Genomic DNA, 27669 nt, shown 5'->3' with positions numbered 1-27669 from the left:
GAGTCTGTTTCTGACCGTTTGAGCAGCCACATGCACATTTGTGCCCCGCTGGAGGTCATTTTGCAGGGCTGTGGCAGTGCTCCTCCTGTCCCTCCTTGCACAAAGGCGGAGGTAGCGGTCCTGATGCTGGGTTGTTGCCCTCCTATGGCCTCCTCATCTCCTGATGTACTGGCCTGTCTCCTGGTAGCACCTCCATGCTCTGGACACTACGCTGACACACACAGCAAACCTTCTTGCCACAGCTTGCATTGATGTGCCATCCTGGATGAGCTGTACTACCTGAGCCACTTGTATGGTTTGTAGACTCCGTCTCATGCTACCACTAGAGTGAAAGCACTGCCAGCATTCAAAAGTGACCAAACTATCAGCCAGAAAGCATAGGAACTGAGAAGTGGTCTGTGGTCACCACCTGCAGAACCACTTCTTTACTAGGGATGTCTTGCTACCTGCCTGTGCTATCCACCTGTTGTCTATTCCATTTGCACAACAGCATGTGAAATTGATTGTCAATCAGTGTTGCTGCCTAAGTGGACAATTTGATTTCACAGAAGCGTGAATGACTTGGTTATACTGTGTTGTTTAAGTGTTCCCTTTATTTTTTTGAGCAGTGTATATAATGTCAAAGTGCTTTCAATTCTTTCTGTGTTTTAATTTTAATATCTGTCATGTAGTTATTGAAAGTTTTCATTATTTAGATTATTACATAAATTTTAAATATTATATTTCTCTTTTAATGTAAGATGCTTTGGATTCAGAAAATAAATAAATAAATAAAAAATAAATAAATAAATAATCCTTTTCTCCCTGCTTTACCCCCATTTGATTGTATTCTTGAGGTCTGGATGTGGTGAACTTATTTTCTGGATAGGGATAATGGAATTTGTTGCAAGCTCAGCATAGCTGCTGGGATCTGTAAGTATTGCATATGGTTCTTGGGATGCCCGCCCTGGTTACTGGTTTCATCTCAGGACAATTCTTGAGATATAATGATGAAAAAAAGGGGAGGAGGGAGTTGAACTATTCAGCATGCAATTCATTAAAACCTCTGTATTTGGTTCAAATGTCAACTAATAGCTGCATTGCTTAAAATAGTATAAATGGTGCCTGAAGGTTGGATCAATCAAGAGGTTGCTGCCAATTTCAGAATTAACTGATGCCTCTAAGGCTGTTATATACCATGCCTCACAGTAATCTAATCTGGATGCATGAAGTATAATGATTAGGTCATTCTTTATCAGAGAAAAATTGCAGCAGGCATAACAATACAAGCTATCATAAGGCATTCTCTTCTTCTACCACTTCCATCATATTGGAACATTAAGGAGCAAAATAAGATATAAATAAGAACACAGTCAAGATTTAACTCTAAAGCTCTCTTGAATATAGATGCCATGAGAAAATGACTTGTTAGTTATATGCCTTTATAACTAGATGGAAGGACTTTATAGATCTTTTATTAGTTTGTGGGTAAGAATTATTTGTTTTTATTTTAAGATTAATTAAGATAACCTTGAATAACTTTTTTAAAAGCACATTAAACTAGAACCTGTCTCAAAGTAACTTATTGAGTCAATATATTACTATATTAGCATTACTACCTAAACAGATTATTATATGGGTATTTCTTTCAAGTATTACCCTCAGCTTTAGAATAAGAGTTCAAAAATATAGTATAGTAGAATCTTTTACATTCTTTCATGTGAATTTCATAGTAATTCTTATCTATTATTTTTTTTATTAGAAATCAAACACTTCTTAAATGCCCAAGTAACATTTCAAGGGTGATCTTATAGTATCTATGAAAGTAAACTTATTCTAACATTGGAACTACATTTTTTTCCCTTTAGTGTTGTTTCTTTATTAAAAAGCATCACCAAATATAAACAAGTTACGTTATCACAGCAAGAAAGTGCCTTTTTGTTAATCAGAAGAATGTAATCATATTTTAGCATCTCCAAACAGAATCAAGGAGCAGTTTCACTCTATAGTTTAGCATCTGCTATATTAAACAATTATTTTATGTAACCTCATTTATTTCTGCCACTAATGTGTCTAACAGAAAAATGTTTTATTTTAATGTTATTTACAATAGAAAGATGAAGACCCATTTGAAATAGCATAATTATATTTGAATATATTATGATTCTGAATAGGAAAAAAATACAACAAACTGGAAATACTTAGAATCTATTATAGTTCTTGAAGCAAAAAGAAAAGAAATATTAATGAATATCAAATATGCTTTTAAAAAGGAAAACCAAACTTTGGGGAAAATGGCATGGTTTATTTGAGAAATCTACTACAAAACAGTATCACAGAAACTATCAGATATCACAATAGATATCACAACTAGACTATAGCAAACAAAGACTAGTTAATAAAGGACAGATCTTCTCAAAATCACCATCTTAATCTCACCCACCCCTGAAAATTAACCCAATTCAAGTGTATGGAATATGTTATTTATTATAAATTTTCTAAGGACATTGCAGACTAAATCAATCTAAATATGACACAGGCTCATATTTGGGAAATGCAAAGTGTTAGTATACATGAAAGAAAAGTACTGTAAAAGGACAATAGTAACCAAAATATAAAAAGAAATGTGGTTTCTCGGTGTCGAATAATGCAGTATCCCTATAGGAGTTCCTGTAAAGCTTAAAGCAAATTTTTCACAAAGACATAATTCCTCTGGGGACAGTCTTGATTGCATATCCTTCAGAGTCTAAAAACCTGCCCATATGAACTGAATTATCCATGACATGTACCTTCAGACGTTTGTAATGTGATATTTCATGTAAATTTAGACCATACCTTGGACATGAGCCGCTGGCAATGTTAAGTTTACTCAGGAGCTCAGATAAGAAAAAAAATGACATCCTTGCTAATCTGTAGTCGTTAACATGGAATTTCCAAATAAAGAGCATAAAAGCATCTAATTTGCTGTAGCAAATGAAAAGAAAACAAACTTTGCATTTCCCTTTCCTTTTCAATGTCTACTATTACCCTAGTTTATGTAAATAAAAGTCTTCAAAAGCCTTCTCAATCATCTATCTTTTTGAAGATACATTTATCTTCAAAACAGACTGCTAACACAGATTGCAAAGTGCAATTAATTTTGAACACAAAATCAAAATCTTGAACACTGTATTGCCAGTATTTGGGGTGAAGGTGGAATAACACTGTGAACTGTAGGCATTGTGTTTCTCTACCAACAAAAGGCATTTTTCTTACACAGGAAATTTCCCTCAATGGAAACAGAGGTGATATTTTACTTATTTTCCTTTCTCCCCACAATACTTATACTTCTAACTTCAGCTATGGGGCAAAGATACATAAACTAGGGAACTGGCAAAAATACATTATTTTACTGAAAATAGTATTAAACAGGCTTCAGTCAATAGGATAAGGCTTCAATCCACAGAAAAACCCACTGAATGCTCAGAAGATCAAAAATATAAAAATAAAGTCAATGAAATGTTTTAATATGTAATCTAATGTTACAAAAATATCAGATTTTTAAAAAGCCTCTACTTTTATTTTGCTCTTATTTTAATAGCTAATATTGGTTACTACAGTTGGATTATACTGGTCCTGTAAAATATTTCTATAGACATACATGTCATTTAGCGACCTTGGGACTGGCAATTTGGTTATTATAGGCTGTTCGAAATAATCAGTGTGAGAGCATGGGACAGCATCTTTGTAATATCTGCAAGCCCAATGGGGATGTCTTACCTCTTTCCTTCAAAAAGAAGAATCTGTCCATATTGCAGATTGATCATTATTCATACAGCTGGCTGTGTTCCAATTTACATATATGTCTCATACAGTTCATCCTTAATTACTTTTCTGTTCCACTATATATTTACCTTTTTACCATCTAAAGCAAAACATTTTAAGAACCTCCTTTCCTTTCCACAGAATGAAATAATGCAGGTTTTTTTTCCCACCACTACTGTCATTCTAAACAAGTAGCCTATTTCCCAGGTAGACTGCTTCTGTGTACCACCAGCTGAGAAAAAAATGGATTAGATTATATCCAAGTATGTTCCAATTACCCTTGGCCTCTAGGACAAGAAGAGCAGGATGTTGGAAGAGAGCCATCTTGTCTCTCTATATGCTAACTAGAAGTGAAGCCATAAAACGACTGTATAATATGGCTTCATATTTCATGAACTACAATAAAATCATTAGAAAAATGTAATGAGCTGTGTGTGAGAGAGTTCTACTAGATGTATACTGATTCTATCACTAATATTTTATGTGTTGGAAAAGCCATATTTTTAAAAAATATTGTTACAACATATAGCATCAATTTAAAATATTCTTTTTCTTGCTAGATTTTTAATCAATTAAGAAATCCTTCTTCAAGTGAAGATCAATTCTTAAACTTTTATTTTCAACTTCTAGAAAATAGCTAAGCATTTTATGTCCTTATTAGCAATCAGTTGAATCTTCCTCTTCTTAAGATAATTCATTAATATCATTTGAAACACTGAGATATAGCCCTTTGGATTTCCTCTTCACAAAGCGCATGACCTTAGATCAGGGGTGTCAAACTGGCAGCCCGCAGGCCAGATGCATCATGCACAGGCCACACCCACTCCGGCTCCACAAAGGCAAAAAACATCACATTTTGTTGCAATACGTCATGTGTCGTGATCAAGTTTGACACTCGTGCCTTAAATAAACCATTCTCATGATTGTGGGGCAGCTGTGGAAGATAATGAGGTGAACTTGGGAAAAAGACACAACTGTTTTAATGTATTGAGGAAAGTTCCTTCACTTGCATTTTTGCAGAATTAATCTAAGCGCTATCTGGAAGTCAAATCTGAAGCACCATACAGTTCTATGGTAGACTTCAAACAGTTCTATAATTTAAAAAATTGAATATTTTCTTTATTTTGTGAAATTACAAGTAAAATATCTGATCTGATATTTGGGGGCGGAAGTAAAGTGAAAGTTTATAATAAGTCCATCTAAGACTGCATTTAAAATAATGTATTTAGTTGGAATATATAAAAATATTATCTAAATATATATTCCAGGATAACATTTCAAATTTAAAAACAATTGCTTTGTTTATTGCACAAATTCTATATAAGGATGAAAGGGAAGGTGAAAAAACAAAGAGGCTTGAATTTCTGACTCTTTCCACAATCAATAGTTGAGGCACATTACATCTCTAGAGTCCTTAATGGCAGGAATTCCTGGAGCCAGCAAATGAGTAATATTAAACCTATGATTAGATGAAGAGACCATCAAAACACACTAAGCTGTATTGCAGCATTCCACTTTATCTCTGTGAGCTGCAGTTAAAACAAGGAGCAGGGAAGAATATATTGTATTAGTCTAGTCTAAGCATCTGCCTATGAACAGATTGTGAGAGAATTCAGTGGACTTAAATATTTGGAACTTTCTTCACCTAAGGATTTAACTACTATATAAAACGTTTTAAAAGGGTGTTGTTGTTTTTTGCAAGAAAAGTTTTGAAACTCAACCACAATGAGCATTCCAAATACAGACATCTTTTATTTAGATATTTTAGACTGCTAGAAAAAGTCTTTCCCTCTTTTTTTATGTTTTGAAGAATCAATTTGTGGATCAGCAAAATGTGAGTAAGCAAAGTCTATTTCAGACTTAATTCTCATTTAATTCTCATGTTAACATCTGCAAATATAATTTTATTATTAAAATGTGGCTCTACATTTTAATAGCAAGCATATAGCTATGGTGAATTTGCCATATTTCCAGGAATAAGCACTTTAAATATAATTTTATATCAAATTTATTTAAGGGAATATAAAGAAGTGTGGGAAGAAGTAACTATTCAAAAGCAGATATTAGATTATTTGGGGAAAAAATCAAATTAAAATGACAGCTGATAATTCATTTCACAGTAATGCTTACCTTTTGATTTATTATCTATTAGAATAAAAACAAGTCACATCTCCAGATTTATACTTTAGATAATCATTTTTTCTTAACATATGTTATGCTTGTCCTACAGCAATTGACCCAACGATTCCCAACCATGCACATCATTTGTATTCATGTGCATATCTGCAATGCATGTTAGTCACATGCTTCCAATTGTCTACATTGGAATACATTGCTATTTATCAATATCAAAGTTTTCAGATGTAATACCTTATTTTAACTGGCATTCATAGGCAATATTGTCAAAAAGAAATACAAACCAAATAATTAAACAAATTGCTAATAATAGCTAATAAATTTTCTGTTGATATCAGTTATTATACTTATTTAATTATGTATTATTTTGTAAAGGCTTTATCGATTGGATATCACCACATTTTCTTGAAGTAATATTTAATGTTTATTTTTTTTAAAAAAAGATGTCTTTGTAATGGATTTTATAATACCAGTTTGGTTGCTCTATAAGCTCTGTAACAGTATCAAATAGTTACTTTTTCAATATACAGATGGAGCTGCATGCCTCTAATAATTATATTTCTCCAAAGAAAAAAAATGAAAGTAGTATTTGTAAAAACTAGGAATCACCTTACTTGTGAACAAAGAAGCATAACAAGTTCAACCACTGAGGTGCTTGATTTCATGCAAACCAGTCCTGTAAAAAAGTGAAAACAAGGATTAATTCTGCAAAGCGCTAACTATAAGATGCAATGTTAATTTGATTTTGTCAAATAGTTATATAGGTCAGGTCCTGTAACATTTCAATAGAATATATCTATCAAAGATTTCGCAGAATAATCTCCAAATATCTTAAATCGGAAACCAATTTATGACCCAATTATATGTATTTTCCACTCAGCAGTAAAGTAAACCTTATATTATACGAAACATGGAAAGTGCTATAAACTGGCACAAAAGGAATTCTATGCATTTTAGAAATATGAGCCATGTCATTTGCTCAGTTCAACATACATGCAGAAGAACAGATTATTTCTAGATTGAATGAGTGAATGAATAACTTATATTGTTTTTTTATTTGAAGATTCAAGGTAAGTACTATATAATGGAAGCTGAACTCTAATGCCAAAGCAAACTCCTTGAGTTATAATTATTAAATCCTTCCCCCTCAGTTAATATAAATATCATACTATACAAGATTTTAAATCTTCAAGTTTCTTGAATTGAATGTTTAAAAATGCTGTTTTTTTATTTTAATAAATTCCTCAGACATTTAGATACACCATCACACCTACCACCATTAATCAGAAATGAATATTTCTGATTAATACAGAATAGTGTTTATTTCTGAGCTGTTCAAATACCCATACAAATATTTTCAAAGATGGTTTTTGCCTGGTTTTCCCAACTGCCTTGCAATGATTAAAACATGTGTCTTTTAAGGTTTTAAATTCATGTTATGCCTCATTCTGTCCTGGAGGTTTCACCTGTTTAAATACCATGCCATAACTTGAATTAATAATTAGGCTGCCTTATGCATCCTTTCCATTTGGCAGATACTGTAGAAGTACTGCAGAAGTTATTCCAACGAACACTTTATTTGCCTTACTTTGCCAGGTACAAATTCTATTTTAGATAAATAGCATACAAAACAGAAAGTATTATATGCTGTCCACTATATTTTTAAAATTATGTTCATCCTTCCCCCTCAGTTAATATAAATATCTATTAACTGTATATTAAGTAGAAGAGAACATTTTCTCTATGTGCTACTGAATTTTAAATAGGGTGATTTATATATTAGTTAGAGCAGGAGTGTCAAATTTAAGGCCCAGGGGCTAGACCCGGCCCATGGAGTACTTAGATCTGGCCTAGAAACAGCAAAGGACTAGCCTGAAGTGCCTTTGCCAGCAAAAACGGAGCTCATGTGCGCGACCCTCCCCGGCTCTGTTTTCAGCCACGATGACCTCCTGCCTCCTTCTGCCAGTTTTCACTGTTTTCTGTTTTCACTGGCAGAGGGCGGCAGGAGGCCACCATGGCTGAAAATAGAGCTCAGGAACCCATTTTTGCTGGCAGAGGGCTCGGGCTACCACAGATACCCCCTGACACAAGTGACACCAAGCTGGCCACACCCACCTGGCCATGCCCACCCCGTCCCCCAAGGTCAAACATAACTCTGATGAGGCTCTCAATGAAATTGAGTTTGACACCCCTGAGTTAGAGATACATACTTAAGTTAAGCAGAGAGCAAACTGAATCATTCAATGGTAGATGAACGGATGAATGGAACAAAGAAAGTTTTAGTTCATTCCTGAATTAGTATACATTTGATTCTTTGCTCTTAAAAAGGTCAGGACTATAAACTTCCCTGACTGAGAGCTGTTGCACACAGAAATATAGCTATTTGAAGTATACATATAAAAAAGGAACAGGGAACAACTGTTTACTAGAAAACGGATGAAGTGAATAAGTTTATTAGCAGGCCAGTCTTTCACCCATATTTTTCACAAATGTTTTTGTCAAAGTCAGCTGGTAATTATGGGAAGATGAATCTATTAAATTTTGCACAATCAGGAGATGTCTCAATAAGACCTCTCATTGCTGGGCAAAACTGCCATTTGGTTTTGTTAAAGCAGGATAGGTGTTATAGGGTAACCCTCCTCTGAATTAGTTTTATCTGAAGAGGAGGACAATTGCAGAGTGAAAAATATGCAGGTTACAAATTTTCAAATGTCATTTATGGACATAAGGTTGATTACTTTTATCAACAATGCAAACATCATCCTTTGTTATATATGCACACATCAATGAAATGAAACTTTGTAAAAAAATTGTCAGAATGGTCTTTTAATCTCAGTTCTGCAGGTTTCCATAATAATAAAAAAACACAGTAGCTTTAATTCCCCACATGTATTCAAAATAATGTTTGACTTAGTACAAGCATTGCTAAATTTGATCTTTAACTTAATATCTTTCAAAGGTAAAAATAAAAATGTCATTAAGAATTATTGTCAGACAAATACAAATGTACTTTTCTATAAATTAAATGTATTCCTTCAATGAAAATCATTACTCATAGCTGTAGTTTCAAATAGATATACTGAAAAGACAAACGTACTAAACAGACATAAACAAAGAGTCACTGGAGATAAAAGTGTTCCTATATAATTTATATTTATTTCAGATAATGGATAAATACTGATTTGCTCACAATCCTATTTATTGTACAGTAAGCAGAACAAGCTACAGAATATCATACAGTAATTCCATTCTATCAGATTTATAAGATGGCAGTTAATTAATGAAATAAAAAAATAAATGTAAAAATCTCATTTGAAAAGACAATTGGTGTAGTTGATCAGGTTTTTTTTTCATGAACAAAAAAGAGAATAAAAAGATTAATGGGACACTTATCACTTCTAAACTGCTTCAGTGATTAGAGAGCTGACCAAAAGGAGCTAAACAGAAGAGAACATAGTCAAATTCTCATAATTAAAATGACTATACCCATTAATATTAATAATATTAATAAGCTTTTCTAATCTTGGATACTTTGCAATTTATTTTACACAGAAAACTGCTGCCTTGTATGAAGGACACACTAGTTATATACATACACTTCTTATATTAGAGATTTTTCACACATTCTAGTGAAACTCCAGAGTTTGTGATTAAAAGCAACATAATGAAAGCTACAGGATAATACAAATAGAGCTACATTGATAAGTTAAAGAAGTCAAAAAATTGTAATATATTACTATTTAACCAATTGCTTCTTGAACTACTAACAAACTTGCTATTTTCTTTATGCTGCATGATCATTTTCAAAAAAGAACTAGATACTGTGCTGTTGTAGTTTGCAAGACACCATGGGCTTTAAATAATCACAACTGAGATATATTAACTCTGATATCCCAAATGATAGTTCAGAGCATTCATCTAAAGAACAATCTGTAGGACACTCAAGACATTTCCAAGGAGGGGGCAGCAACTCTTGTGAATTAGCAAGACAGAATTGTAATATCATCTGAGACTGACGCTTTATAAAATTTAACAGATGACAGATAATCAGAGTTGGAAGGGATCTTGTAGGTCATCTAGTCCAACCCCCCGCCCAAGTAGGAAACCCTACACCATTTCTGACAAATGGCAGTCCAATCTCTTCTTGAAAGTCTCAAGTGATGGCACTCCCACAACTTCCGAGGGCAAGCTGTTCCATTGGTTGATTGTTCTCTCTGTCAGAAAGTTTCTCCTTATTTCCAGGTTAAATCTCTCCTTGTTCAGTTTCCATCCATTATTCTTTGTCTGGCCTACAGGTGCTTTACAAATTGCTTGATCCCTTCCTCTCTGTGGCAGCCCCTCAAATATTGGAAGACCGCTATCATGTCTCCCCTGGTCCTTCTCTTTACTAGACTAGCCAAGCCCAGTTCCTGCAACCTTTCATTGTATGTTTTAGCCTCCAGTCCACTAATCATCCTGGTTGCTCTTCTCTGTACTATTTCTAGAGACTCAACATCTTTTTTATAATGTGGTGAACAAAACTGGATGCAGTACTCTAGGTCTGGTCTTAGTAAGACTTTATAGAGTGGCATTAGTACTTCCCTTGATCTAGACTGTATCCCTCTGTTAATACAACTTAGGATTGCATTAGCTTTTTTGGTGGCTGCTGCACACTCCTGGCTCATATTTAGCTGGTTGTCCACTAAGACTCCAAGATCCCTCTCACAGTTACTGGTATTGAGCCTGGTTACACCCAGTCTATATGTGTACTTTTGGTTTTTCTTGCCTAAGTGTAGGACTTTACTTTTCTCTACATTGAATTTCATTTTGTTACATACAGCCCAATGTTCTAGTCTGTCAAGATCCATCTGGATCTTAAGCCTATCTTCTTGGGTGTTAGCTATTCCTGCCAGCCTAGTATCATCTGCAAATTTGGTAAGTTCCCCTTCTATTCCCTCATCTAAGTCGTTAATGAAGATATTGAAGAGTAATGAGCCTAAGACAGAACCTCGTGGCACCCCACTGCTTACTTCCCTCCATGTAGACTTAGACCCATTAAGGGCTACTCGAGTACGGTTTGCCAGCCAGTTGCGAGTGCATCTAGTGGTGGTGCTATCTATTCCACTTTTTTCTAGCTTACTAAGAAGTAGGTTGTGGTCTACTTTGTCGAATGCCTTGCTGAAATCTAAATATATTATGTCCACAGTATTGTGCTGGTCTCCTAATTTAAATTGAGACCAAAGGAAAAACAAGAGAAGCATCAGTCAGAGATGTCCCAAAGATGCTTTTTCAATAGGCAATTGGACTTTCTTGTTTTTTCTTTCTTGTTTTTCTCATCCAAGAAGCTTCTTCAGCTCTGACTGGATGGTGGGGAGCTGAAAGTCAAAGCTGAAGAAGTTTCTTGGATGAAAAGCGAAACATCTTTAAAGAAAAATGCATCAATTATCATATTAAACAAGAGGAAAACCTTCTAAGCACCAATTCCACCCGTGCTTTTTACAATTTTGTAAACAACAAACTAAAATACTCAAGGTCTATCCCACCCTTGATAGGACCTGATGGTAAAGACTGCAACGACGACACCACTAAAGCCAACATCTTTAACACATTCTTCAGCTCAGTATTTGTAAACAGAAATGGATCATGCCCAGTATTTCCTAGCCGTACCACAGATAACAACAATGATCTAATACATATTGATTTTACAGAAGACAATGTTGAAAAAGCACTACGCAATCTAAAACCATCTCTATCTGTTGGACCGGATGGAATATGTGCCTACTTCTTAAAAAAGCTATCCACTGCCATAGCCAAACCTCTAAGCATAATCTTTGAAAAATCTTTCAGGACCAGCTCCTTGCCTAACCTATGGTCACAAGCCACAGTCACCCCCATCTTCAAAAAGGGAGACCCAAGCCTAGTTGAAAATTACAGACCAATCTCCTTATGCTGCGTCACCTGTAAAGTCATGGAATCAATTATTAACCAATCCATCATCCTCCACTTAGAGACAAACAACCTACTCTCCAATAAACAATTTGGTTTCAGAAAAAAACTATCCTGTAATCTGCAACTCTTACACTGCAAAAACATATGGACGACACAACTCGACCAGGGCAAAGCAATAGAAGCAATCTACATAGACTTCTGTAAAGCCTTTGATTCAGTGGTACACGACAAACTACTCCTAAAAATAAAATCCTATGGTATCTCTGGACAACTGAATAACTGGATAGAAGCATTCCTGGCAAACAGACAACAAATGGTCAAAATTGGGAGCATCCTATCAAATTCTGTACATGTCAACAGTGGTGTCCCCAAGGCAGTGTTCTAGGACCAACTCTCTTCATACTCTACATAAATGACCTCTGTGATCATATTAAGAGCAATTGCGTTCTTTTGCTGATGATGTAAAGCTGTTCAATACCACAGACAATATTGCTACCCTACAAAAAGATCTTGACTATGTATCAGAATGGTCAAACAAATGGCAACTTCAAATCTCAACAAATAAATGCTCTGTCTTACATATTGGCAAAAAAAATCAGAAAATAAAATACAAGCTGAATAGTCAAGATCTTGTTGATGACCCAAGCTCTGTAAAGGACCTTGGAATACTCACCTCTAATGATCTAAGTGCTAGAGCCCACTGCAACTACATAGCCAAAAAGGCATTAAGAGTTGTTAACCTAATCCTACGTAGCTTTTTCTCTGGTAATATCACACTACTAACCAGAGCATACAAAACATTTGCTAGACCAATACTCGAATACAGTTCATCAGTCTGGAACCCTCATTACGTATCTGATATTAGCACAATTGAGAAAGTCCAGAAATATTTCACAAGAAGAGTTCTCCACTCTTCTACTCGTTGTAGAATACCTTATGCCACCAGACTTGAAATTCTAGACCTAGAAAACTCAGAACTACGCCGCCTTTGGTCTGATTTAAGCATGGTATATAAAATCATACATTGCAATGTCCTACCTGTCAATGAATACTTCAGCTTCAACCATAACAACACAAGAGCTCACAATAGATACAAACTCAAAGTTAACCGCACCAAACTTGATTGCAGGAAATACGACTTCAGCAATAGAGTGGCCAATATCTGGAATACTCTACCCGACTCCGTAGTTTCTTCCCCAAACCCCAAAAACTTTAACCTTAGACTGTCTACTATTGACCTCACCCCTTTCCTAAGAGGTCTGTAGGGGGCGTGCATAAGTGCACCAACGTGCCTACCGTCCCTGTCCTATTGTTTCTCTTATTCTTCTTTTATTTTTCTTATATGTACCCATTCCATGTATTCACAACTATGTATACACTTATACTTATTATCTTGTAAACAATTGGCAAATAAATAAATAAATAAATAAATAAATAAATAAATAAATAAATAAAAACAAGAAAGTCCAGTTGCCTCTTGAAAAAGCACCTTTGCGACAATCATGACCTGGATGACTGAGAATCTCCATAGACAAACAGTCAGAGATCTGGTTGAAAGAACACTGGGGCAGAAAGCATAGTCTGATTCCCACTGCCCTGTCAATAAGTGCAATTACTGATTGAACTCAACAAATAGCAGGATTTAATTAACATTTATTTATTTAGCTTTCTTATTATATAGTTGAAAGAATTATTCCCTCAGTTTGATTATGTGTTAAGAAAACAGAATGTGCACACAGATTGTACATCTTAACTACAAGGCAATAAAAATCAAGTGTCAGTTTATCAATAGGTTTGTTAAATACCCATACTATAAATAATGTTCTTTAAAAAGTACTTGAGTTGAACAAAATATATTTAGAAGGTGAAGAAGCACAATGCTATTGAGTTACTAGCCGGGGTGGGATTCTATCAGTTCGCACCTATTTGCTAGAACCGGTTGTTAACATTCTAAGCAGTTCGGAGAACCGGTTGTTAGAAGAAATTACTGGCCTAATCCTGTAAGGAAGGCAGGAAGGAAACGTTCTGGTGTTGCTTACAGAAACTGCCTCTCCATTAACCCTTATTACATTCTTGGCAGGACAAGACTTCCTGTCTCAGGAACTTCTCTGGAGGTTTTTTTCCCTCCTTTGCTGGTACTTTGCTTGTGTGGAGTGACCATTAAAATTTACAATGGCACTGAAAAAAGTGACATGACTATTTTTCACACTTACGACTGTTGCAGCATCTCCACAGTCATGAGAGGCCAGGTGAGGAGATGCATGCCTCAATGTGAGTGATATTGAGTTGGCCACACCCAGCCAATAACATGACCACCAAACCATGTCCACCCAGTCACATGACCACCAAGCCATCTAAGCCATGCCCACAGAGCCGGTTGTTAAAATCCCACCCCTGGTTACTAGCCTGGCTATTTAGCAAAAATGGAACACCTTGAATCATCTAACTGAACAATTAATTGAACTTGGAATCTGTTACAAAATGAGTGTTTCCCTTCAAATTATTCACTTATAAATCAGGTAGGAATGAAAGTATTTTCTACTTTCCATGACATGCAAACAGTTCTGGCTTTTTTCTATAAAGAAAAAAATGATCTTAGGATTCCTGACACTGGTATGTGGCTGTGGAGCAAGAATATAAAAAAGAAACATATACAATCAAAAATAGTTTCCCCCCCAAATTGAAATATTTGTATAATTATTCATAACACGACCACTGTGTCTTTAGTCTAAGAAATATCAGACCCTAATAAAAATGGTTATCAAGAGTAATAGATTTTTTTTTAAATTTGATCTGCTGAGTGAAAAGACAGTGAGATGTAGCATAGCTCTCATATGTTAGATCAAGAAAAGGGTTTATATGTGAATCTAATTTAGAGATCACTCAATCTGAATCAGTTTTGAAAGATTTGTCACAGATGGGCTAGAGCTGAAGGAAGGACAGAAAGAGAACAGAGTATTGGAAGAATGCTGGTAGAGATGAAAAAAAGGGAAGATATACATATATTTGTATATAATTGTATTATATTTGTATTTGTGTATTTATTATAATATTACCAGGAGAGACAGAGGACAATATCACAAGGTCTTCATCTTTATTTACTTACATAAAGATTAAGAGCAGAAACAATTCTGATGAGTGAGCAGTATAAACTAGTGTTCTTAAATGGTTTAGAAACTAAAATCAGAAGATTCATATTTGTATGTATATAATATAATGATATATGCATGGTATTTGTAATATATTTACCAAGCTATTTAAAATAATTGGGCCTCTGTACATGAAGTTTATAAGCAGAAGAGATAGATAGATAGATAGATAGATAGATAGATAGATAGATAGATAGATAGATAGATAGATAGATAGATAAGAGGGGGGAGGCAGGCAGTACTTTGTATCATTAATAAATAAATGAGTCGTATTAATCCTGCTTAAGGCACTAATATGGGTTTATAAGTAGTATCAGTGATTTTATATAAATGTATTATTTTCCATTCATTTAGCAAGATCAACTACTACTCTAATATAAATACTATATATATAAAATATATATTATGAAATTGAAAAATTAGATATATTTATTTATGTTATCGTTTTAAACAAAGGACATATTTTCAATTCCCTATATATCTTAACAGTTTATGTTTAAGAATAGCCTTTTCATTAGTCATCAAATATGCTACATGTTAGGAATATGAGTCACCTAACAGCTATTTGGGTTAGAAATATATAGACCAGGATAAACATTTTAGTACTATGTCTTTAAGAAAATGCAAAACTGTAATTAGGTGTGGTTTCTCAAATGGCCCTAAGATGGAGCCAGAAACCTGGGTTGTTTAGTCTGAGTCTCAGAAGAGAGTGTAAGTGTATCTCTGTTTCCTTCTGTTGGAAAGTATTGCCATTGCTCCATTTCTTCTAATTGACTGATATTACTGGATTTAATGTAAGTCTGTTACTGAACTGTTTTTGACACTGGACTTTGATATTTGGATTATCCCTGGATTGAAAACTGACTGATTTACTTGTGAATGACTTTGGATTGCTTATTTTGGACTTTGCTTAAACCTTTCTGGAAGTAAAAACCTACATTTACTGTACAGTGTATCTGTGTGCTCTGTGTGTATTATTCCAACACTACTCTCTATACGTCTCCCTGTATGCGCTCATTCTCCTAACGGGGAATTACCTCAACACTGGTTATGGGCCCAGGCCATACCAGGCTCAGATGACTGAGAGTTAGTGTGAATACACAGTACTGTATACAGACAGCTGTTTACTGGTTAATTGTGGTTTACTATCCTGGTAAAGATGGCACAAGTCACTTCAACAAGTCTATCACTGATAACCCGGTTGGATGGAACAAACTATGTTTCCTGGTCTATGAAATGCAGTCTACTTCTGCGTAAAGAAGGTTTATGGAATGTAGTTCAAGACCCACCGGATGTAAATGCTTGGGATCCAGAAAATGAGGATGATGCCAAGAAGATTGCTGACTTTAAACAGAACAACAAACGAGCTCTTTGTATAATTGGACTAACACTGAGTGACCAGCAGCTAGTCCATATTCATGGAGAAGAGTGCTGCTAGGTGTTGAGAGAATTTGAAGAGGATTTATGTTCATGACAGTGTAGGTGCACATATACATCTTACACATAAACAGTTTAGAGCACATCTTCTGAAAGGTGGAGATATGTTAGCTCATTTAAACTTCATGAAAAGAACTTTTCAAGAGCTACATGAAAAGGAACTGATATTTTCAGAGCTGCATCAAGTTTACATCATTCTTTCCTCATTGAATGAAAGTTATGATGATTATGTATTTTCACTGGAAGTACTGCCCAGAGATGAACTGACATTGACTGACATAACCGGAAGGTTGTTAGAAGAAGCAAGAAGACAGCTGGATAGGGACCAACTGAGGAAGGAACAACCACAAGAGGATTTGTCTTCAACTGCCTATACTTTTAGGAAATGTTTTTCTTGTGGGGCTAGGGGACATATAGCTAGATTCTGTAAGAAAAGAAAAGGACAGAATACTGGCAAACACCAGAAGGCTAAGAAGAATGTTAGCTTAGCTATGTCTAGCAATTCAACTGTAAACCATGATTTGTGGGTTTTTGATAGTGGAGCATCACAATGCATTATTAAGGATAGAAACAGGTTTGTAAAGATGTCTACAAGTAAACAACGTGTATCATTGGCAAATGGATGGAAGATTAACGCATCAGGTGAAGGTATTGCATATTGTTCTTGCATAAATGAACATTTAACTATGTTATATATACCTAAACTAAAATTTAATTTATTATCAGTAAGGGCTTTAGTTAATCTTGGTTATGTAGTAACCTTTAGGGGAGATAACTGTATAATAGAGAAAGAGGGTAAAAGGGTTACTGCTACTTTAAAGAATGATTTATATGTGATACATGATGATTAGTTGAAGATGGCTAACTCCGTTTATAACAATGTTAAGCCACATGATGAATGTATACATTTGCTACATAGACGTCTAGGGCACATTAATTTCAAAATGCTCAAACAAACTGTTAAATTGTCAGAGGGAGTACAATTGAAACCCTGTAGCAAGTATTTGCATTGTAATGCTTGTAGTCAAGAAAAGAGTAAGGTTACTCCAGCAAACAGACTAAATGGGTTTAAGACCAAAGAGGTTGGTCTTTAGAGGTTGTTTTTGCTGACATAATTGGTCCTAAGAAACTAAGTTTAGGAGGTGCCTGTTATATTTTGAATATTATGGACCATTACTCACGATATGGTTTCTGCTATCTTATGAAAAACAAAACAGAAACATTCCAACATTTCTTTAACTGTCTAAAGTTTGCTGAGAGAAAAATGAAAAGTAAAGTAATTACTTTAGTTACTGATAATGGGACTGAGTTTGTAAACAAAATATTCCAAACAATGCTGAAATTGGCTGGTGTTGAGCATAAATGTTCTGCACCTTACAGACCACAACATAACTCGTTTGTAGAACGAAGAGGGCAAACATTACCAGCCATGGCTCGCACTATGTTACCTGATTCAGGTTTACCTGAAATACTGTGGGGTGAGGCCATAATATGTAGCAACCATGTGTTAAACAATGTAGTTAACACAACAACTGGAAAATTGCCATTCACTCGTTGGCATGACAGAAAACCAAATTTAAGTTACCTACACACATTTGGAGCTCCAGCTTAGGTGCATATTTCCTCACAAGTAAGACTGAAAGGGCAACATAGAGCTAAGAAATTATTTTTTGTGGGTTATGAGGCCAACCATAGATCATTTAGATTTTGGGATCAAGGCACAGCTCATGTTTATTGTAGTGCTAGTGCAAAAATTTCTTGAGCACGTTGGGTGGGATGAACTGGAACAGGAATCCAGCAATGATATTATTATTGACACCCAGATAGTCCCTAAAGATGATATCAGTAAACAACAAATAGCCATTAAAGAGGAAGAACAGGAAGAAATAGAAGAACAGGAGCAGGTGGCACAGGAAAGGCCACCAGTAAGCCCTGTATTACCAAGATGTTCAACCCCAGTAACACGACCACTTGATAGATATCAGGCTAGTGTTATATGCCAAGTGAATACAGTTCCAAGTAATTATAGTGAACTAAAACTGTATCCTGCTAAGGATCAGGCTGCTTGGCAGAAAGCAATGGATAAGGAACTGGAATCATTAAAAGGACTGGAGGTATACGAAAATGTTAAGTTACCACCAGGTAACTTAACACTACATATAGATTTGAAAAGATTCTTATGTCTCAAAGATGTGGTCCCTCTAATGGCATTGATTTTGCAACAATGAATCATATTTTATGATCACATAATTAATTGTGTTCCAACATCTAATTCATAAGTATTACTTGGAGTCAAAATCATATATGCCATGCTTCTGAATGTTGGAAATGCTTTTGACTCCATCTGTATAGACCAGTGGTGGTGAACCATCGTGTGGAAACGACGTGCATGCTCGTCGGGGTCACACTCCGGAAAAGCCAAACTTCCGGGTTCTAACACTCATGCGTGCCCGACGATGAGCTGGCCGGCACATATGAGCAGGCTACTTTTTGGCACTGCCGCACACACTAAGGACAGCTGATCGTCGCACACACATGTGCCAGAAACCTGAAGACAAACAGGCAAGGCTGCGTATGCCGGGCAACATGGCTTCACATGCCACTTTGGGCACGCTTGCCCTAGGTTCGCCATCACGGTTATAGACAAACACTGGGTTAGCCTCAAGTACACTGACATTGACATAAGAACATTTTTGCTTATCAGCAGATTATATAACAATATATAGGTGTAATCTATATGGGGCATTTCCAACTATTTGTGAAAAAGAAAACTATAGCATTTTATGCCCTTCCTTTTCAATCTTTACAGCAACACCTTAACTAAAAAGTAGATAAAGTGTGTATCATAACCAGCAAGCTGATTTAAGCATTCCACTGTTATTTATGCCAATGATATAGTCCTTCTATCTACAAACGTTGTTGGCTTTAGTGAACTTTGAGGATGCTAGGTCATGACTGTAGTGAAGAACATTTACAGATTCATTACAAAAAAGTAAAATAATATTTGCCCACAGACTGAAGTTCCATAAGTGAGACATCAACGGTTAATAACTTGAATACTTCAAATGCCTAGGACATTGTACAATAGTCAATAGCTCAGGTAGCATGTATCACAAATGAAATGTGTATCATTTTAAAATAAAAAGAAATTATTGCTTTTCTGTTTGGTCAAATCAGAGACCAAGTCACTTGCCCTTGGAAAACTTAGTCCATATCTTCTTTTTTAGAAATTATCTAAATCAGGGGTGCCAAACTACATTGTCATGGTGCCGTCATGTGACATATTGGGACTTTTTCCCCCTTCCATAAACCGTGTGTGGGCATGGCCCACGGGCCGGGAGTTTGACAGCCCTGATCTAAATAAATACTTCAAATGCCTAGGACATTGTACAATATATACAAAATTACAAAAGGGTATATACAAAATTAAGATTTGCTATGTTACTATTTGTAGTTCACTAAGGCATATAAAATATATTCTATATTTCATATATGAGTATCTCTTTCTCTATGGATCAAGAACAATTGAGAATGTTACCTTTATACCATTATATTGCAAATTTGAAAAGAAACTCAATTGAAATATATTACTCAAATGCTATTGAAATTTCAGAATTATTTTATTTTTTTTATTTTACCAAGTAAGGATGAGCATCTCAGTCACAACTGGGCAAAATTCCATTAAACAGCTTGCAGTATCAGAGAGAACACAAGATCTATACAAACTGTTATTGTTGATTGTACAGATCAATTGTTACTGTTGATTGTGTGTGGTATATCAATATACTTTATTTTTTTGTATAGGAGTACATTAATTGTATGGAATTACATGTATATGTTTAATCTGTTTGTGAACACTTAGTATGGTTAGCTTTTGACTGTAATAAAAAATAATTCAAAATGTAAAGAAATAATAAAATACTGAATATTTATTACCTTCTATTAGGAGCTCTTGCCCATGACTGCCCAACAAAGTGCGGGATAGGAATGGGGCAAAATCCACAAAGATTTCCCGAAGAAGAGGAGCCACTTTTTCCAAAGCTCTTTCAAGTTTCGTGGTTATGCTGTTGAAAGCAAAGCATGGTAAGTGAAGTAAACAAAGTTATCATAAAGCAACCCAAAGGTATTTAAAGTAGGCAGATAAAATAATTAGTAATAACAATTTAATAATTTAAACTAGGACAGTGTCAGAAAACTTTGTATCTAATGAATCAGTCAGAAACTAGTATACCCAGTTTTCACAGATTTCATAAGGGAAACATATCTCCTACAAAAAAATATATAATACGAAGATGTAAAGTCTACTTTAAATTGATTTTGACTCTTGGTGATTTCATGGAGATAGGGTTTTTTGGCACATTCTGGGTTTTTCATTGCATAGTTCCTATTTAGACCTTGGGTTAGAATGGCAATTGGGATTGGAATTTCTGTCACAAAGTGTTTTCTGACCACATCGCTTAGCAATGGCAATTCCAACAGTCCCAGTTGCTGTATTGACCCCAGGACTATGCAAGTCATTATGTGGGAAGATGCAGGAGTCCTAGGTAAGGAGTGAAGGGAAATATGTGGGTGCTGCAAGGAGAGAGGCGTATATAGACAAACTATTGAGGGCTTGGTAGTGTTCTGACCTAGGCTTCCCCAAAAAGCACTAAGCAGACTCTTTGTCCAGGCAAAACCCCTTTTATGAAACGAAGGTGAATTTCTTGTATTCACATTTAGCCAAAGGCAAACAGTCTTTCAAGGGTGTAATTAGGAGCACAGACCTTATCTAGCTTGGAGAGCTGCCAAGTAAATATTTTCAAATGCAGTGCTGACAAGGAAGGACTTTGCACAGTCTCTGAGATGCACAGAGAGATCTTCACACTGCTGCAATAAACGAATTGTTTCCTGCAAAAGCCCCCTCCCCTTTTGCTCCTCTTTTAATCCCTATGAGAGGGGCCATTCACCATCCACCTGTGGCTTTACTCCTACGTCGACCCTTAGTTCATAATTGTTCTTTTCTTTTGGCAGCTCTGCCCATGCACAGGCTGGGAACTGGGTCCAGCTGCTCCTCCACCTCACTGCTGTCCGAAGGCAGCTGATAACTGCCAGACTGCACTGGCCCCATCTCTGCCTCTGATGCAGAGCCCTCGTCCGAGCCTTCCTCAGCTCCAGGACTTGTCAATGCTCCTCCCCAATCTCTTCACTGTCTGACTCTGCTACCAGCTCTGCTAGCCGCTGGCTACAACAGGTGGATGCTAGGGAGGGAGTGATAGCAGGGGCTGTGGGTGAGTGTTAGAAAGTGTGAGTGAGTAGGCAGGGACTGCAAGCAGGCACTAAAGAATGCAGATATGCCAGGGATTGCTATGGGTGTGGGCTACAAAGTGCTTGAGACCTACAGCGTCAGCTCTTGTAGTGATTTTGTTTGTAGGAAGCTGCCAGAGAATTAAGCAAATGGCAATCACATGACACTAGGATGCTGCAGATATATGCAGCTGGTTACCAAGCACACAAATCACAATCACATGGCTGCAAGGGTGCTACAATGGGTGGAACTTTTAGGACCAGTCATAAGTGCTATTTGTTCAGTGCCGTCGAAATGAATGGTTGCTGACTAAATGGCCATAAACTGAAGGCTACTTGTAATTCTGGGATTTCCTGTAGCCTCCCATTCAAGTATTAATGTTTGTCTGCCTTGACTACATTTGGAAATCTTCTAACTATCTACCTTTAAAACAAATTTATTTATAGCAGGTTACTACAGGATGGAAGCTGGTTAGTAATGTAATAATTACCATACTTCTGAACCTATAGCAGATTGATAATGCAGTTTAATAATGCAGTTTATATTTTCATAGAACATTCGTTGTTACATATTGTAATGACAGAAGCATTAATCAAAATTCAGCTAGGTTTAAAGTTGATATCAACACAGAGGGATACACATACCTGCCGTACAGTATTAGACATATCATGTGCTTATGTCTAAAATATCCCCCCCACCCCCAAAAAAAAAAAATCTGGTAGAATAAGTTAGATTCAGAGTCAACTGTTCGTGAAAATGAGGGCTTTAGTGAATTAGCATCCAGTGGAGTATTCCCACTGGAGCAATGAAATAAGGCAACTACTAGACTCATTTTTATTTCCATTTTCTTCTACTATATTGCTGTTGTAGAGTTATACAATCTGCAAATTTAAAGCAATCAACTACTGTATGTCTATGAAATTGTTCAGATCTGTTTAAATCAATGTAGAAACCTCATTTAAACTTTCAAACAACTCTAGAAATTGTTGCATAGTTTTAAATTAGTAGTGCCCACAAGTGTATTTTGATCTCTAAATGTCCTGTATTATATTATCTATACAAAATATTATTCTTAGCTTCCAATAGGCATCAAGGAACTAAAGGAACTGATAAACTTAAAAACATAGGGCACATCCTTAAGAACAGCATCAGAATAAATCATATTTGCTTACTTAAAAACTAATTTCACAGCTAATATAGCTTTTCTATAAAAGATCTGCCTAAACAAATTATTCCTGCTTGGGGGAAAAAGAGAGAATTTCATCACAGAGAATTTGGTTTTATTGGCCTGGAGAAGTTCCTTGTTATAGTGACTGTAAAGGCTCTTTCTCTCATGTGTATAAATGTATTTCTAATGAAGTACAAAAGTGTTTAACAACAATTATTATATTTCAAATCCCCTGGCCCCAAAAGATATCCCAAAAACTTTACTGCCCAAAATCTATGCTATGAACTGTATCAATAAATAGAAAATAGGGAGAGAAGCTATTCTGTTGTTGGAGTATGTGCTCCTTATAATTGAACCTAGTAAATAGTCTGATCACAGCTTTCTGAATGAGTTATAAACAAATTACAGTAGTCCAAATAATATGCATCTCTGATCAGACCATTATTTAGTACACAAGCCTTAGCTATGAAACAGTTTCCAGTACCTTTGTAATGTGGACAACTAGTTGCTGAATTCAATAGTTTGTCTAAATGGAGACTGTGGGCTACCAATTACAAGGCTACATTCTTATTACCTGGCTTTAGTTTCAACAGTCTAGTCTAAGTTTAAATAACAGGGTTAAAATAAGGCTAGTTTTATTATGGGACTAGGGAATTGCTAGTATAGGACCTGTCAATTTAAATTGTTAAGGAAAGGACCCAGTCTGAGGATCTTCAGGTAAAGGGCACAACTGTGACACACATCCCTGAATCACAAGTTCTTTGTCCCTGGCAGTATTGGCAATGTGGCTGAGACTGTTGGTCTGGAACTTCCATTGCAATCTGAAGCAGGGCAGTTGTATTGTCTTGCCTCTCCCCATTTCTGTTTTCCTCACTAAATTCTTAGGGCCAGTAGTATCACCCTCTCCTTCCTCTCAGCACCCAAAAGAGAAGTCTTTGGCATGCAGATGTGGTCACATTTATCTCTTGTTTCCTATTAGTGTCACAAAATTTATCATGAGGATGCTGCCTGTTCCCATCCAATATACCTCTTTAAATCTTGAAATACTGTCAAAAGGTGCCCAGTTAGCTGCCCTTCACTCCCAGTCAGCTTAGCAAATTCACGTTGACCATTATGAAGGCTCAGAAAGCGATCTTGACTGATGATTATTTAAAATAAGTAACACTCAGTTCCTAAACAAGTAAGGCACTATGAGTAGCAGAAGGCTGGACTAGTAGAATGAATAAACTGTAGATTCTCACAGTGTGTTGATCATTCCCACACAGCAATCTGGGTGACAAACTAGGGACTTTCAGCAATCACTGTGCTTCTACCATTTGTCCTTCTAAATATGGTGCCCATCATGCCCTATTGGATTTAGTTAAAAAAACAACCCTACCATGTCCTCCTGCACGAACTACATTGGTTATCAGTGTGTTTCTAGTGCAATTCAAGGTGCTGGTGGTTACCTTTAAATCCCTACATGGCTTGGAACCAGGCATCACTTTTTCCAAGAATCCCTACCCAATCCAGGCTAAGCAGAATCGGCATGTTACAAATCCTGTCAGCCAAAGAGTATTGGCTGGTGTGGACCTGAAGGCAAACTTTTTCTGCAGTAGGCTCTAATTTATGGAACATTCTCCTGTCATAGTTCAGAATAGCCTCAAGGCCTATTAGCCTTTCGTAAGGATCTTAAAACCTGGGTATGCTCCCAAGCTGGGGGGGGAGGGGCTGAATGTGTTAAGAGCCTATTTCTTGCCTATATTGCTGACTGGCCAAATATCCTGTTGTTGTGTAGGTTGAATTGAATGTTTTTAATTTTTTTACAGGTTTTACTGCTTTTATTATTTTTTTTTTTTTTAATTGTAACCTATTTTCTGAATTGTAAGACTCACAAATTTATTGACTGAGATGGTCAGCCACACAAACTGTACAAACAAAGGAATCAACAAATGCTTAGTTTAGAAATCATTCTATAAATCTGTTGGCATACACTTGTTCTGTCCTAAACCTTGTTCCAAGGAAATAAGCACGAAACAGAGGTAACAGCAAAACCTTTTAATGATTCTGTACGAATTCCATTCCTTCATGGTTAAAAGGCTGTTTCAAACTAATTGTCTCTGATAAGAACGAGCCTTGCCAAGGTTTGCAAGGCTGCCAAGAGCACTAGATAAAGTTACTAAGAAATATTTCAAACACAAAGAGTCTCCAAACACCAACCAAGATATTTTTGAGTGCAAAAACTTCTTTGCTTCCTGCAAAGAACTCCGGTTTCTCAGCTGGCTTTTATCTCTTAAGAGAGGGACCATTACCTTGCAGCCTTACTCCCGAGTCGCCCGTGCTGCTGCAGCTGTTCTTTCCTTTGAGCAGCCCTGCGTACACGCACACTGGGCACAGGCTCCTCGGGGACCTCTTCATCACTGCTGCCAGCCTCCACAATCTCCAAAAGCAGCATTCCACTCCCTGATGGTCCTGGCCCCATCCCTTCATCACACGCAGGCCCCTCATCTGAGTCCTCGTTCTCTGAGACCTCAGCCATCCATACCTGCTGCCGGCGAACCACAACAACTCTAGGCCTAATCACATACCTGCCTAACTAGGGGAGAGTCTATGGGCCCAGAACTGATCAAGTGTGGTATAATGGATCTGGGCTTGTCTGGGCAGTAAGGAGCTGGGTCTGGGAGATCAGAAAAATACCCTATTTTGTTCCGGGAGCCCAGAGTTGAATTTCCTGAGGTACGCATTTACCTATTCCAGCACACACACAACCTGAGCCTCTCTAGACTAAGCTCCAGGATTTCTTTCTTGCTGTGCTTGACAAGCTAGTTGTCAGCTTGAGAAACCCTGACATATTAGATTACCAGTAGAAAAAAATTACATTGGTATAAATATATCAAAATATTTGGATTAAGCAAATTGTAATCCAAGAATGTTTATGATATAATTCATTAGTTATCTTTTTGATGCCTCAAGTCTCTGCTGTTTCCGTACAGATTTATATACGTATCATACCCAGACACCAGTTTGAGTTCTAAATAGTTAAAGCAATTAGAACCACTACTAACTAATAATACAGAGGTTCAAAACACAACTGGGGAAAGGGAAGGGATTATAACCTTATAGCACATTTGGCTTACTTCTTTCAATAGTAAATTATAGGATTAAATGAATTGTTAAATCAACTTTAATGCAAGCCATCTAGGTGGTAAAAGAGGCATTCAAGTTGTCTCTCTACTGCATTTCCAAGGAAGCAGAGAAAACACTGATTTCTTATTTCCTCTTTTAAGGTCATTTTCTGTTGTTTAATCTCATCCAAAAGCCTTGTGATACTACAGTATGCAGCCATACAGGAGCACTGTTCCAAACTATTTACAAGCTGGATTTTGTCTAAAACAATTCAACCAACCATTTCCTTTCCCATTATTTTCCTCAATAAAATGTTATTCTCGAAAGCTAGAAAATATATTAGCAACTCAACAGACAGAACAGAGAAAAACCTCCACTCTTTTTAATTATTAGAACTCTCCCTTTGCCTTTCGGGGGAGAGTTCCAATAATCAAAAGGTGATAATGATCAGTGTAATATAGGTCAAAAGCACATTTATAACACTGGCCATTACAAGTATTTTATTTTCTTCTTATGGCATTTATTTCCTAGTAATGCTCCCACAAAATCATTCTGTCATTTTAGCAAGAAGTGCCACAAGGCAGCCGTGAAGGAGAGTAGAAAGGATTATGCTGACTCCTGACATCCCACAGCAGATATTTTAAAAGGTTATGTATGTTCTTAATATAAACGTAACATTAAAAATTGAAGTTTTTCCCTAAAATTCTTCTTGTAGAGAAATGGTTTTCTACCCAGAGTATATTGCTCAACAGATTTAAATTATCTCTGGAGTCATGGAAAAAGCTTTTAGTAGTAGAAAGTTAGTATATATTTTTATTTTACTGTTTAAGCTATGTATAGCTGTTCTGTAGAAATTGCAAGAAAACGGAAGTCATTTTATGAAAAATAATACTTCATATAAAATCCAGCTTCTGAAACACTGGCAACTACAAAGAAAATTCCAAGACTAAATCTTACACTGAATTCAATGGTCCTTTTTCAAACCAGAAAGATGCCATGCTGTGAATCATGGAAGAGCTATATAACAACATTTCATCTTCTGTAATGTTAGTGTAAATATACACTGCTCAAAAAAATAAAGGGAACATTTAAACAACACAATGTAACTCCAAGTCAATCACACTTCTGTGAAAACAAACTGTCCACTTAGGTAGCAACACTGATTGACGATCAATTTCACATGCTGTTGTGCAAATGGAATAGACAACAGGTGGAAAGCATAGGCAGTGAGCAAGACATCCCCAATAAAGGAGTGGTTCTGCAGGTGGTGACCACAGACCACTTCTCAGTTCCTATGCTTTCTGGCTGATGGTTTGGTCACTTTTGAATGCTGGTGGTGCTTTCACTCTAGTGGTAGCATGAGACAGAGTCTACAACCCATACAACTGGCTCAGGTAGCTCATCCAGGATGGCACATCAATGTGACCTGTGGCAAGAAGGTTTGCTGTGTCTGTCAGCGTAGTGTCCAGAGCATGGAGGCGCTACTAGGAGACAGGTCAGTACATCAGGAGACGTGGAGGAGGCAGTAGGAGGGCAACAACCTAGCATCAGGATCTCTACCTCCGCCTTTGTGCAAGGAGGGACAGGAGGAACACTGCCACAGCCCTGCAAAATGACCTCCAGCGGGCCACAAATGTGCATGTGGCTGCTCAAACAGTCAGAAACAGACTCCATGAGGG

General features: G+C 36.4%; 1 protein-coding gene across 8 annotated transcripts in view; it reads right to left on the bottom strand.

Moving 5' to 3' along the window:
• The window catches only part of NBEA (neurobeachin), a 355903-nt gene that overhangs the window by 201454 nt on the left and 126780 nt on the right, over window positions 1-27669 (bottom strand). For all 8 annotated transcript variants that reach the window (XM_087966360.1, XM_087966362.1, XM_087966361.1 and 5 more), the window contains 2 exons: window positions 20370-20497; window positions 6534-6595 (listed from right to left, as the gene is read on the bottom strand). In XM_087966360.1, the coding sequence (XP_087822486.1) occupies window positions 6534-6595; window positions 20370-20497 (190 nt within the window). The remainder of the gene's footprint in view (window positions 1-6533; window positions 6596-20369; window positions 20498-27669) is intronic.

This window comes from Notechis scutatus, chromosome 5 (assembly GCF_049901735.1).
Source record: "Notechis scutatus isolate UNSWTSFEM ecotype Mainland chromosome 5, rNotScu1.2, whole genome shotgun sequence".
Classification (NCBI taxonomy): Eukaryota; Metazoa; Chordata; class Lepidosauria; order Squamata; family Elapidae; genus Notechis; species Notechis scutatus.
This window is presented reverse-complemented; position numbering and strand designations above follow the sequence as displayed.